The sequence below is a fragment of the Gossypium hirsutum genome, chromosome A05 (assembly GCF_007990345.1).
Source record: "Gossypium hirsutum isolate 1008001.06 chromosome A05, Gossypium_hirsutum_v2.1, whole genome shotgun sequence".
NCBI classification, from domain to species: Eukaryota; Viridiplantae; Streptophyta; class Magnoliopsida; order Malvales; family Malvaceae; genus Gossypium; species Gossypium hirsutum.
The window spans coordinates 9113903-9128446 of NC_053428.1; the positions used below are offsets into that span (position 1 = coordinate 9113903).

At 33.4% G+C, this 14544-nt stretch overlaps 3 protein-coding genes across 3 annotated transcripts; 1 reads left to right on the top strand and 2 right to left on the bottom strand.

Annotated features, from left to right (window-relative positions):
* Positions 1–2052: 2052 nt before the first annotated feature.
* On the bottom strand, positions 2053–4221 carry LOC107959102 (uncharacterized). The gene is made up of 2 exons (XM_016895079.2): positions 3600–4221; positions 2053–3389 (listed from the first exon to the last, which is right to left on the bottom strand). Exon 2 carries the CDS (start codon positions 3309–3311, stop codon positions 2427–2429), a length of 885 nt encoding a protein of 294 aa, XP_016750568.2. The 5' UTR covers positions 3312–3389; positions 3600–4221; the 3' UTR covers positions 2053–2426.
* Positions 4222–4438: 217 nt separating this feature from the next.
* On the top strand, positions 4439–6762 carry LOC107959101 (uncharacterized). The gene is made up of 3 exons (XM_016895077.2): positions 4439–4576; positions 4655–4712; positions 4808–6762. Exon 3 carries the CDS (start codon positions 5158–5160, stop codon positions 6664–6666), a length of 1509 nt encoding a protein of 502 aa, XP_016750566.2. The 5' UTR covers positions 4439–4576; positions 4655–4712; positions 4808–5157; the 3' UTR covers positions 6667–6762.
* Positions 6763–6892: 130 nt separating this feature from the next.
* Positions 6893–9997, bottom strand: LOC107959100 (heat shock cognate 70 kDa protein 2). Its single transcript, XM_016895076.2, has 2 exons — positions 9446–9997; positions 6893–8795 (listed from the first exon to the last, which is right to left on the bottom strand). The coding sequence occupies exons 1-2, from the start codon at positions 9657–9659 to the stop codon at positions 7057–7059; spliced, it is 1953 nt and encodes a 650-aa protein (XP_016750565.1). The 5' UTR covers positions 9660–9997; the 3' UTR covers positions 6893–7056.
* Positions 9998–14544: the final 4547 nt, after the last annotated feature.

A 14544-nucleotide genomic window follows, 5' to 3' on the forward strand; every position in this document is an offset into this window, starting at 1 on the left:
CTAAAATCTAATTAACTACGTAACTAACTTAAGTTCGATTTGCGATAATGGAGTCTCGAAAATGCACTTTCCGACACTCGTGACTATTAGGTCGTTATAATAACCGTTAATGTTAAAAAGAAAAAAAAAGTTAAATTTACGTAAATCTTCTTCATGGCCTCCTAAATTGCTTATTTATAAGATTATTATTTTATTTATAAAACTATTATTTTAATAAATAAATTTCTGTTAACAAATGAGAAATATATATTCATTTATTTATAAATATTTTTATAATATTGTATGTATTTAATAAAAATTTAAATGATTTTTATTTTTTAAAGTTTTTAAATTTTAATTTTTTAAGAATTTAAGACTAAATTGATAGAATGTATAAAGTTGAAGATTAAATTTATTGATTATTTTAGATTTATGACTAAATTGATAGAATATGTAAACAATAGAGAATTAAATTTATTATTATGCTAATAAAAAAATCATCATTAATGATTTAAAAGAAGTATGACCAAAATATTAAATTTCAATAACATTAACATATTAATATTTTTATAATTTACTCTTAATTTAAAAAAAATATATATTTAGAGGGAGATAATTGGAATCAACCAACCAGCAAGTTCAGAAACTACGAATTTATTGATGCGAAGGAACAGTTATTTTTATACAGTTCAATTTTGAAGCTCAAAAGAAAGAGAATCAGGCAAAGAAGTTTGTTGTCCGGTGAAATCAGGGATCACCACTATTCAATCTCAATATTATATAAAATATACCCCTTTTTCATCTATTTCTTCTTCTTTGGTTTAGCCAATCTTATCAGCTTCTGTAGGTAATCCTAAACTTAAATTATTCCAGTTTAGATCCAGACAACAAGAAGGGAATAACATTTTATTTTAAACTTTCCACAATATTATGGAAACCTGAATGAATGAATGAACCGGGCTGGTTCCTACCTTTTTTTAAGGGTAAACTATATTTATGGTCACTCAAAAATAAAGTTTATTTTATTTTATTTTATTTTATTTTAATAGTTTTAATTTTTTTTAATTTAATCACTTTAAATAAATTAATTATGCGAATTAATCACTTTAAACACATGCTATTTCTTGATTAACTTTTGACTAAGGTGTAGGGATTTCCTTATAATTAATCCAAATCCTTTTCTCACTAAACTTTAGGGAGGTCCCTAAATTGCAGTTAAAAATCAATAAAAAGAATGTCACATGTCAATCATTCAATAGACTAATTTGAAGATAAAAATTTTAATAACAGTAATTAATTCACACAATTATAGTGATTAAATTTAAAAAAAACTAAAATAAGATAAATCACATTTTAAAATGACATTGTAATTTAACTTTTTTTTAAAATCCAGACTGCAGTGAAGACCCACAAAAGAAAACAAGTCATTCAAGGTTTTGATTGAACGAAAGACAACAAAAATTGACCTGTAATCACTTGGTCCACTTTTCCATGCATTGTCCGCTTCTCTCTCTCACATGAAACTTTGAAACTGTGTCTGGTTTCACTGCATTGTTCACTCCTTCAATCTTTTTCCTTTACCCAGTTCAAATACTGTACGTTGCAGCATTTGTTTGCATTCATATTTAAGCTTTTAAAATTTAAAAACCACTGTTCTTTAGCAATTTATTAAGTAACGAAAAAATGAAGATGTCAAGTCAAGGTGGGGGCAAACTTTCAGCCAAATCGCGAGATAAAAAAAATGAAAAAATTATGTTGTTTAGGTAAAATCTCACAACTCCCTTAGCCTATCAACTTTGGCCAACTTTGCTGATTTATTGCAGCCAAAATATAAATTTTTATGGGTAAAAAAATTGGTAAACTTCACAAGTTAAATATGTGACACCTTAATATTTAAATACAATAATTGAATTTTGATTTTTAAAATTGCACAATAATGGAGCATCTTATTTAATACAATTATTAAAAATCGTGTTAATCAATAGTGATAGTGGGAAAGCTTTAGTTTTCCATGCGTGTTTCGCTGCCTTTTGATTAACAAAAAGACAAACCGTAATCAGGGAGGGTTCCAACTGTTTTAATTGGGAAAAACAAAAGGATTAGCTGTACACCATTTCGACGTATCATTAGCTCGTACAAATACATTGTCTAAAAGCTTCATTTTCTATCATTGCTCATCTCTAATAGGAATTTACTTTTAAGAAAATAAGAACTGGTAGCAGCACAATGGAGGAGGGGACATGGAAGATGGGGCAAAATCAGATTGCTCCCACTTTGAACTAACCAAACCAACATCCTAAACATCAATCTTAGAATTTGTCAATTTGTCTTAATTCAAGATGAACTGCCTAGCAAAATGTTGCAGATTGTAAAGTAAACCATCTTGAGGAATTAATTGGTAGAGTAAAAGAATAAATTATTAAAAAAAAAACTCATCTAGCAGGAATCTAATACCTACTGTCTTTCTTGTCTGGTGGTCTGAATGTTGTAGGAGAAGAAGACAATGGCAGTACCTGAGACGAACTTGAAGGATAGTGTGGTAAATATTGGAGAGGTTCCCTGTTCTTACCGACCATGAATTTAAGGAAAGACCCTTCTATTATCCCATCCGTTGAAATTGTTGTAGTGTTAACAGCTTTAACACCAGAATCTTGAAGGGAACTGCCATTTCCTTGTACCCTTTTCTCAGCTTCTAACATCAATCTTGTCAAAAGTTTCTCTTCTGCATCCCTTAAGAACTTGAATTTTGGAGGAGGTGAAGATCTCAGCTTATTCAACTCTGCATCCGTCGATGATTCAAAGAGAGGATTGAATCCTTGGTGGTGGTATGAACCCAAAGGTGACTTCAATGGTGAAGAAGACAAAGGACTATGGAAAGGTGTGCCACCAGTAGGTAGCATAACATCATTCAAGTTCCTTCTTCTTGATCCTTTGTCTTCAGATTCTAAATCTTCCTTTGTTTCCTCTTTGATTGTGAAGAGGAATCTAGGTGGACCAACCAGATTGTGGAGCCTCATCAGCTCTGATTCAACACCCTCTTCTCCAAAACCCTTTAGCATCAGACCCTTGGTTGACCCTAGTTCCAGGTCTGGCTCCACACCATTGCTATCTTGGTTGCTGTTGGGGATTGTGGTTGCATGTAAAGAAGCCGATTTCTTCCAGCACAAGAGTTGAACAAGATCCTTTGCATAGTTGGTGTAATCGTATTCAACTTCAGCGTTAGCAATTCTCTTCTTCCACCAAAGCAAATAGTAAAGCTCAGCAACAAGAGCCAATACAAGACAACCAAATACCAAACTTAAACCAATCCCTAATCCACTGAAAGATTTCATCTTTGCTTCCCAATTCACATCATATATCTCTATCTAAACTTGTTTAGCAAACTCCACTAGCTTTTCTCCCTCTCAGCTCTGTACCAAATGTATATATATAGAAAAAAAATGTAAGAACAAGAAAGCAAAAAATTACTTTCCCATCATGCTACAACTTCCATGTGAGCTACACAAACATATTCTAAAGGAAACAACAATGGAATATTGAAGTAGCTAGAAAAAAAAAAGAACCAAAAAGACCCAGAGAACTTTGACTTTTACTGCAGTTCACAAGCTAGGAAAATTTACCTTATACATTCCAAATTTTCTCAGCAAACATGAAAACAGTGTGGATATAGGCAGTGGAAACAGAAAGGGAAATTTTTATTCTGTGGAAGCTGAAATACAGATTGGAACAGTTGAAAACAAAGAAGTGTTGAAAAAGAAAGAGAAAACAAATAAAGGTATATATGATTGGGAGGCGGGGTATGGGCAAATTCTTTGTACAATAGCTTATTTAACTTTGAAGTGTGTGGAAAATGGCAATAAGCAACTCACATGGACAGACAAAGGTTTTTGATAAGAAAATCATAGAAAAACGAAAAGATGGACAAAAAAAAAACCGGAAAATGGGTAGTGAACGCATAAGCCCACGCGGTAGCCTCCACATAAACCTTAACTGGATTTAATTACAAGACAATGGAAAAAGAATAATACACCCGTCATCCATGAAAATCTAGCTGTGTTCTATTTTATGTAATATGAACTAAAGGTGATTATAAAATAATCATATTCTGATTATGTGTGATCAACCCTTTTTCCATGTGATTTTCCTTAACTTTACACAAATATGACTGGTAATTTTTTTTATAGTTAAATTTAAATTAAAAAAATGTGAAAAGAAACACTGAAATTGGATAAATATAACATGTCTGACTTTTGTTTGAAGAAATATAAGAAAAAGAATGAAAAACTCATGTTCCACGCCCAAGATTTTGGTTTGGGCCCTTAACCTCATTGAGCAATCCGTATGTAAAGACCCACATAACCCAAAATCTGTGGCTCTTCCCTTGAACAAAGGGACATCAGTGGCCGATGACCCAAATAAATAAAAATTATATAATTTTTATACTAAAACCTATCCTTTTGACCATTCCATTCACTTATCAGCTTCTCATTTTTATTTTCATTTCCAATTATCTCTAGTTTGCTTTTCCAATACCAAAATTAAAGGTCGTCACCGTCACTTCATATGTCTGTCTCTAACAGGCTGACGTTTTCAAACGGTATTTTTAACGGTAGACGTTGTCTTTGCTTTCCTCTTCAATTCCTCTCTCTCGCCCTAAGACTCTTTTGCTTGTCAGAGATGATAATTGCCTAAGGAGATCTCTCTTCCGGGATTCTAGGCCAACGCTTGGAAAGGTATTTTTTTTCTAATATCTATTTTATTTTTTTGAAAAAAATATCTTCCAGTTTCCCTGTTTTGGATTAATACTTCTATTTGTTACCCTTCGTAGGATTCTTCTCTAGATAAGGCAAGAAAAACTGGGTGATATAAGTTTTTTTGATGATATTCATCAATGAAAGTTCATTAGTTTCTAATTCATAAGTCAAATATTGTCGGGTTTCTTTGATTTTGTTAATTCCTTGAACTTGGGGTTTGATTTGACGAGATTCGGAGCTGTTTTTTGGGAATAAAACAAGAAAACTCTCTAGTGGATAAGGAAGAAAAACAGCGAAAATTTCTAGGATATTTATGGATGTGTTGAAGTGAAAGGTAGTTGGGTTTTTTGAGTTTAAAACTTGTTCTTTAGACTTAAAAGGGAATACTCCCAGCTTACTCTTATAGTGGATAAGGTCTTAAATAATGGGAGAAGATTTGCTCACAAGCTTGTCTATTGAGAATCACCACCCATCAACGGTTTTATCTATGGATTCAAGTTCAGTCTCTCATGAGGAACTAGACAGAGAGATGAACAGGCCGATTGCTCTTTCTAGACCACCTGATATTAATCTAATTCCTCTATCAGCTGAGCCTAGTCCACCACAATCCTGGAACTCTGATCCATTAGATATGTTAGATGTTGGTCTTGGAACTCAAGTCAATGAGGTTGATACTTTGGTCACGGTTTCCAAAAGTGGGCGTAAATGTGCCAAGAGATTGGATAGTGTTTGGGGTGCTTGGTTTTTCTTTACCTATTATTTTAAGCCTGTCTTCAATGAGAAATCCAAAGTCAAGGTGACTAGGGATGGAAGTGGAGTTTCAGGGTTTGATAAGTCAGATCTTGAGCTAGATGTGTTTTTAGTACAGCATGATATGGAGAACATGTATATGTGGGTTTTTAAGGAGAGGCCTGAGAATGCATTGGGTAAGATGCAATTGAGGAGTTACATGAATGGGCATTCGCGTCAAGGGGAGCGCCCTTTTCCGTTTAGTACCAATAAGGGATTCATTCGATCACATAGGATGCAGCGAAAGCATTATAGGGGTCTCTCTAATCCACAATGTGTACATGGAATTGAAGTTGTTCCGTCACCCAACCTCAAAGGTCTTGATGAAGACGATCAAAAGAGGTGGATGGAACTTACCGGAAGGGACCTGAACTTCACAATCCCACCCGAAGCAAGTGAATTTTGTACCTGGAGGAACCTTACTAGCACGGAATTTGAGCTTGATAGACCCCTTCCTCCTTTGAAAACTCACCCACAGCCGCATCAAAAAAAGTTGCTTAATGGATCTGGTTTAAATTTGTCAACTCGGCCATCAAACCATGCAAACGGTTGTGTCATGGATCTCTCTCCCGTCAGCAACAAGAGGAAGAAAGATTTGTTTCTAAATGGAGACGATGAAGACTGTTGTTTGCTCATTAATCAGCATAATGATAGGGTCAATGACACAGAGATGCACCCAATCGAACCGCCTTGGTTAAATGAGTTTAGTGGAGTAATGAGAAATGTGTATGGGCCGGTTACGGCTGCAAAGACTATTTATGAGGATGAAGAAGGATACCTAATTATCATCAGCTTGCCTTTTGCAGACCTTAAAAGGGTGAAAGTTAGTTGGTGGAATAATCTAACGCATGGTGTTGTAAAGATATCGTCTATGAGCACAGCTTGCATGCCCTTTATAAAGAGAAACGATAGAACATTCAAGCTTACAGATCCATCGCCTGAGCATTGTCCTCCGGGAGAGTTCATAAGGGAAATACCTTTACCAACCAGGATTCCTGACGATGCTAAGCTTGAGGCATATGGTGATGAGACCGGAACAGGTCTTGAAATCATGGTGCCAAAGCACCGTACAGGTCCTGAAGAACACGAGGTTCGCATCTGCCTTCGTCCTCACCTCGGACCAAAGGAGCTATTGCTGTCATGACTTTTGATCTTGAGACTTTTATTGGTGTTGTGGTCAATTTTCTATTATTTGTACCAAAAGGAAATTTTTAATGAAATAAACCTACATTTTTCCTCATTGATCTCTTGCTGTCCATCTCACCTCATATTTGATTCTTATAATGTTGTCTTGTATGGATTTGGGACTACTTTGGAGCATATCAATATGATTGCAGCAACTAAAAAACACACAAATTATGCATCTAAAGTTTTTAAAGCAAAGAAGCAAATGGTTGATTCAAGCGGAAACAGGTGGCTTTTACATATAGTTTTAGACCCTCTGGCAGCGAGTACTAAGGTTTTTTTAAGAGGTGATTACAAAATAACAAAATCCATCACTTATAACAAGAGCCCTCTAAAAGCCATCTCCAGCTTAATCCACTTCCTCAATCTTTGGCCCAGCACCACTTCCACCGCCGACAGAGGGACCATCATCATCCATAGGTCCAGCACCCATATCACCACCAGCTCCCTGGTACATCTTGGCAATAATTGGGTTGCAAATGCCTTCCAGCTCCTTCATCTTGTCCTCAAACTCATCCGCCTCAGCCAGCTGGTTTCCATCGAGCCATTGAATTGCTTGCTCAATCGCATCCTCAATCTTCTTCTTATCAGCAGCTGGAAGCTTGGAACTGATCTTCTCATCCTTAATCGTGTTCCTCATGTTATAAGCGTAATTTTCAAGAGCATTCTTGGCCTCAACTTTCTTCTTGTGTTCCTCATCCTCTGACTTGTATTTCTCCGCTTCTTGCACCATCTTCTCAATCTCTTCCTTGGATAACCTACCCTTATCATTAGTAATGGTGATCTTATTCTTCTGTCCAGTGGTCTTATCCTCGGCAGAGACATTCAAAATACCATTGGCATCAATGTCAAAGCAGACATTGATTTGAGGGACACCACGAGGAGCCGGAGGAATACCAGAAAGCTCAAACTTCCCAAGCAAATTGTTGTCCTTGGTTCTTGTTCTCTCACCCTCATAAACCTGAATCAAAACTCCAGGTTGGTTATCAGAGTAAGTGGAGAAAACTTGTTCCTTTTTGGTTGGGATTGTGGTATTTCTTGGAATCAACACAGTCATGACACCACCCGCAGTTTCCAAACCAAGGGAAAGTGGGGTGACATCCAAAAGCAGCAAATCTTGAACCTTCTCATTGCCTTCGCCGCTCAAAATTGCAGCTTGCACAGCAGCTCCATAAGCAACAGCTTCATCCGGGTTAATGCTCTTACAGAGCTCTTTACCGTTGAAGAAGTCTTGCAACAATTGCTGAACTTTTGGGATCCTAGTCGACCCACCAACAAGAACCACATCATGAACACTGCTTTTGTCCATCTTAGCATCTCTCAAGCATTTCTCTACCGGCTCCATACATTTCCTAAACAGATCCATATTCAACTCCTCAAATCGAGCTCGAGTAATTGTCGTGTAGAAATCAATCCCCTCGTAGAGAGAATCAATCTCAATTGTAGTCTGGGCAGTTGAAGATAACGTCCTCTTAGCTCTTTCACAAGCTGTTCTCAGCCTTCTCAAAGCTCTTGGGTTCCCGCTAATATCCTTTTTGTTCTTCCTCTTAAACTCCTGCACAAAATGATTCACCATTCTATTATCAAAATCTTCACCTCCCAAATGGGTATCTCCAGCAGTAGCTTTCACTTCGAAGATTCCTTCTTCAATTGTCAACAATGAGACATCGAAAGTCCCACCTCCAAGGTCAAAAATAAGCACATTCTTTTCTCCTGAACTTCCAGCCTTTTTGTCAAGTCCGTAGGCAATGGCAGCAGCAGTTGGCTCGTTGATTATACGCATGACATTGAGGCCAGCAATAACACCAGCGTCTTTCGTGGCTTGACGCTGGGAATCATTGAAGTAAGCTGGTACAGTGACGACGGCGTTTTTGATGGTGGACCCGAGATATGCCTCGGCGATCTCTTTCATCTTCATGAGGACCATAGAGGATATTTCTTCAGCAGCGAATTGCTTCTCTTCTCCTTTATATGTGACGACGATCATTGGCTTGTCTCCAGGCCCAGGAATGACCTTAAATGGCCACAATTTCATGTCGCTTTGGACAGAAGAGTCGCTGAATCTTCTACCGATCAAACGCTTAGCATCTAGAAAATAAAAAAACAACACCAATCAATTAATAAGCAAAAGTTCACTCCATAATAACCTAGTAGTAAATTTTAAAGCTTAAAGTTCACCAAGCTCAATCTATATTTCATTCTAAAGAACATAATCATTAATCTGTTAAACCCTCAAAGAAAATTCAGAAATATTAACGCCATTGAATGTCAATAGATAATAGAACTTCCGAAATTTAGATTTCCCTGTCGTATTAAGCTTTATACGGGAAACCAATCAATGAACCAGCAAGAACAAAGAAGAAACGACGAGAAATCAAGTAGAAAATAACATGGAACTGTGAGAAATGAACAGAGTAAATGAGAAAAAGAGAAACGAGTGGAAACGCAATATCTGATTTTTCTTTCAATTTCAAGAAGCGTCAATAGACTTCTTTTAATGTATATATAGCCCTCTAACTACTAGGAACAGCTTTTTTGTAACAGACTAACACAACCAATTCATCTAACTGATTAACAGTCATCCTTATATTCCAAAAAAAGATGTAAATAAAACTTCAAAATCTATACTGATTACCAAAAAAAAAAAAGGCATTATACGACTAAAAATGCAGTAAATAAGTAATATTAAACGGCATCCAAAGAACCAATCTAATGTCTAAAAAGAGCTGAGAACTTACCGAAAACAGTATTGGTAGGGTTCATAGCAACCTGATTCTTAGCAGCGTCACCGATCAAACGCTCAGTGTCTGTAAAACCCACGTAAGACGGCGTGGTTCTGTTTCCCTGATCGTTAGCTATGATCTCCACACGATCATGTTGCCAAACACCAACGCACGAGTACGTGGTGCCGAGATCAATACCAATCGCCGGACCTTCGCCTTTGCCAGCCATATCAACTCAAAACAAAATACAAAACAAGTATAGAAAGAAAAAATAAATGTTGAAGAATTTGAGAGAGAACTTGACAGAGCTCAACTGATTCGATTTTCGATGAAACGCAAGAAAAGAAATTGGTTGTTTATAAAGGAAGTTCGGTTTCTGGAAAGTTCTGATCGTGTGATAGCATCCGCTAGATCAAGAATTGGAGACGGGTAAAGATTATTCATTTTCCTTTCTCCCGCTCCTTTTCTTAGGGTGTCAACCAGTAAGGTTGTCTAGGGAGTTCCAGAGGTTTCGATTTCGAAATCTAGTGTAACAGTGTGGACCACACGCCCCTGAGATCTTTTACCCGTTTGAAAAGAAACGGTAAACGACCTTTTTCTTTTGGCGGGTAGGATACTTCTGATTGGTTTCTGGAATTTCCTTATCCTATTGGGACGGATTAATCTGAGTGGTGGAATTAATTTTTTTATTTTGTTTCCTTGATTTAGATAACCAGAGTTATAACCACATTTGATTAATCACCTAATTTGAATGTACTGAATTTTTTTTTCTATTAAAACTTTTAACCAGCTATTAAGTAATAACATTATAATTGATGAAAAATGTAACATGCAAAAAACTATAGTTTAATTAACTTTTTAAATTAGCATTTAAGCTTTAAAATTTTAAATTAATTATTAAAAAACTTATGTTAAATTATTAAAACTTTAAAAATAGTAAAATACTATGGAAATAATATTAAAATGTTATAAAGCTTTTAGAAATTATTAAAATTTTATTAAAAAGTTAAAAAATATAATATACATAAATTATTAAAATGATAAACTTTTATAAAAAATTTAAACTTTATTAGAAATATATAAATAGAAAAAGTCTTGTTATTTCGAGCGAGAGAGTTGACTGTGAGCAAAAAATTGTGGGATTGAATGCTTATTCCTTGCAATGGTTCATTCCTACAATGCTACGATGAAAGCTGTCATAGCCCCAAGAATAGCTACTATGGGACCAATATTATTTTTTAATATTTTTTTACTAGAGAATTATTATTTAATAACTAATTTTTTATTAAATAAATTTCATAATATTTTAATTAATTTAGAGTAAACTATACATGATATTACTAAACTATTAATAAATTTATATTTTGATCACTTAATTTTAAAAAAGTTACAAAATGGTTATTAAAATATTTGAAAATTTTCATTTAAGTCACTAGGCTAATAAAATTGCTATTGTATGACCTTCTCTGTTCGCACTGTTTGTACCAATCAAAAGTTCTAGTTCACCTTCTTTTCTACAGTTTAATTTTTTTTATGAAATAGCTTTGAGTGTCACGAATTTACGAATCAAAGTCCAAACAGCTTTCTTCTCTGATTTTCGACACTGGCCGTCAGATCAATTAAGATCTAAGGTATGTTCTTCTACTCGTTGATAGGTATCGATCCATCTACCGATCTTCGAATCATAGTTTGGAGCTAGCTAATCAAAAAATTTTCTAAAACAAAACTTCTCAGCCTAGTGACTTAAATAAAATTTTTGAATTGTTCAATGACTTAAATAAAAACTTTTAAATAGTTCAAAGACCATTTTACAATTTTTAAAGCTGAGTGACCAAGACATAAATATACTAATAGTTTAGTGACCTTGAGTGTAGTTTACCCATTAATCTAATATAATTTAAATTATAAAATAAATTACGAAATGGGCTCGAATCAACGTGCACGAACAATTTTTTCTCCCTTCCCTTTTATCATTCGAGTAAGGAAGGACTGCCTGGCTGAAAACATGCCCGCTCAGGAACTTTTGGTGGTAAATTTCATTTCAAGGAATCATCAAAATAAGGATAGTTAAAAAAAAAGGGAAAGGAAAATCCTCAACGACATCCCTCCGGTTCCCCGTCACTCGACTCATCCGCCGATTTGCAAAAACTTTTTACCAAAGCAGAGAGCCTCCTATACACTGTCGCCGGTGCTGCTGTTGCAGTTGGTCCACCGACTCTGCCGCGCTAAAAATAAATGGCGTCTGCTTCGGCTTCATCTTCCATTTGATAGAGTTTGTTCTTAAGGTAAAGCTTCTCTCCTACGTATAAACACATAATCGAGGAATCAATCAAGTAATTGATTAATTGGCTAACCAACTATTTCTTGATTTATATTATGTAGGTTTTGAAAGATGGATTATCGGCATTAGACGTGTCCTACGCAAATGTATTCCCGGTCAAATTGCTTACGGTTACTGTCAAGATAGCTATATTTGCTTTGACAAAGCCGTAGGTTTGAATTTGGTCTCATTTTATTAGAAAAAGGAAGCGTTTAGAATTTAATTGTAATGAATCAAATTTTACGATTATCGAGAAAGTGAATTTTCGGGTCTCTATTTCTAAAAAAATAGATTCGTAAATATTTATTAAAAATATTTACGAAGTCAATTAAATAGTTAATTAGACTTTAATTAAGTAAATTTAGCTTAATTAAGAGTAATTAGTAGAAATGATTAAATTGAATTAAGTGTGAAAGTTTAATTATAGAATAAAGAAAAGTGAAGGGACTAAATAAGAAATAAGCCAAAAAGAGGTGACAAATGTATGGTTAAAATAAGTTAAATGTGTACAAATATAAATGGTACACATGTATTATACATGTGTATTTACTTATTATATAAGTAAAATAATAATAATTAAAGTATATTATATTAATATTATTTTATATTAATTAATTAATTAAATAAAAGTTATGACAAGTGTAAGGTGAAAAATTAATACATGTGTATTAATAAATATACACATGTATAAATAATAATATTATAATAGTTTAATAATAAAATAAAGAAATAAAATAAAGAAATAAATGAAATAAAAGAAATGAAATATAAGAAATGAAAAAGAAAAAAAAAGCAAACGAAACAGAGAAGAACAAGGGAGAAAGAAAGGAAAGGAATGGAGAAAAGGGAAAATCAAGGTTTTGAAGCTTTAAACTTTAATAGTCAATGTGGTACCGAAAATCTCGGCTAAGGAAGGATAAGACAAAGTCAACGGGAGTTAACTTGAAAATTACGGTTTGTATTTCTATATTCCAAACTCAGTCATTAATTGTTATATTTATATACATATGACAATTGTTAGTGTTAGAATTATGATGTTTTACAATTGAAATGGATTGATTTTGGTATGTGATGAATTTATCAAATTTATATTGATTGAAATCATTTTGATTGAATTTATATTGATTGAAATATATATTATATATATGATTTATGTAAAAATTTGAATATTGAATGAATGTTATATTGAAAAATTATATTGATTGGAATATGAGGGAATTGACATGAATATATGAGATTTGTGATAATTGAATATTTGATATTGAAAAGTGAATTGAGTTGTATTGAATTATGAATTAATGTGAATAATTGAAATATATTTGTTGAATTGAATGAAAATATATGAAATTATGAAAATGTGTGAATATATGTGATTATTAGAATTGTAACACCTCCTAACACCAAACCGTTGCCGGAATGAGGTTATGAAGCATTACCGGACATATCAAACAACTTACGAATAATTTACAATTAATATAACTTTCATAGTATAATATAATAATTAAGTCCCTTAATAAACTCTCGAAAATCAAACACGTATTAAAAGTAGAACGGGACTTGTTCGAGTATTCCAAATTTTTTTTTATAAAAAAATTTCGGCAGCATTTCTGCTTATTTTTACCTAAGCCTCCTGCAAATTCAAACCAAAATCACCAACACCAATGTTTCACATTCATATAACTAATATTTATATCATTAACATAATTTTAACTTAATAACTATCATAGCATCATTCAAAATTGATTATAAACTTCATTCATTTAACGACTTAATGTTCATGTATCAAAATATCATGTACTTTCCTTACCACTTCATTTAACCATCTAAATCTTATAATTCATCCTTCACTACTCAAAGTAATATACATATTCAAGTGACTAAACAATACCTATGTACATGCCACCTTTACCCAAAAGAAAAATATACATCACCAAGTTTGTGTTGGAGTCGGGATTGTTCTGGATGCTGAGCCGGGACACTTGACTTCTACTAACCTGCGCACGGAAACAACCGTACGCTGAGTATGGATATACTCAGTGGTATTACTATAAATCAAGACTATTTAACATTAATAAATTACAAACATCAACCATAAATTTTATAATTATTTAAACTACTTTTATATATAATTATTTTACTTCATAAATCTTAAATTCATAATTCATTTTTCTCATACTAACTCAATTCATAATTTTGTTCATACATTCTTTCTCGTACTTTTCAATAGTGCTAAAACAAATAATCTCATTTTCAAAATTTCATTTCAATTATTTACCCTATTAACAAAGCTCGGACTATGACAGATACACAGATTTTCACCCAAACACACCAGAATGTCCAACCCAAACACACCCAGAATATTTTAAATCTTCCATAACACACCAGTAAGGCATTAAGTGCCTCTTCGGATAAATCGAAGTATATAATAACAGAAACATCTTTTCGGCCGAACTACAATCTCCTCATCACATCACAAATCCAATGGCATGTCATTTGTATAAAATCTAGTCCGACAAGTTAATAGGGTATTATTTTACTTTTTCTAATTTCAATTTAATTTACACAAAAATTTTCAATACTCATTCAATTCAAATATCTATTATATTAATTCATATACAAATTAATTTTCACACAAGTGTATACCATCAACACCATACAATTATCACCATTTATTTATTTATTTTTCAATCAATACACTTTTCAAATAATCACATACTTACCTCAAGTCTTACTTACCATACATAACAATTAAAATTTCAACAATCAATAATAATTAAAATTTGAATTATAGTAA

What these genes read in the sequence shown, in the direction of transcription:
- LOC107959100 (XM_016895076.2), bottom strand. Translation starts at nt 9,659, where the DNA reads ATGGCTGGCAAAGGCGAAGGTCCGGCGATTGGTATTGATCTCGGCACC. An exon ending in CCCTACCAATACTGTTTTCG is followed by an intron (nt 8,796 to 9,445) that starts GTAAGTTCTCAG and finishes TTTATTTTCTAG; the next exon opens with ATGCTAAGCGTTTGATCGGT.
- LOC107959102 (XM_016895079.2), bottom strand. Translation starts at nt 3,311, where the DNA reads ATGAAATCTTTCAGTGGATTAGGGATTGGTTTAAGTTTGGTATTTGGT.
- LOC107959101 (XM_016895077.2), top strand. Translation starts at nt 5,158, where the DNA reads ATGGGAGAAGATTTGCTCACAAGCTTGTCTATTGAGAATCACCACCCA.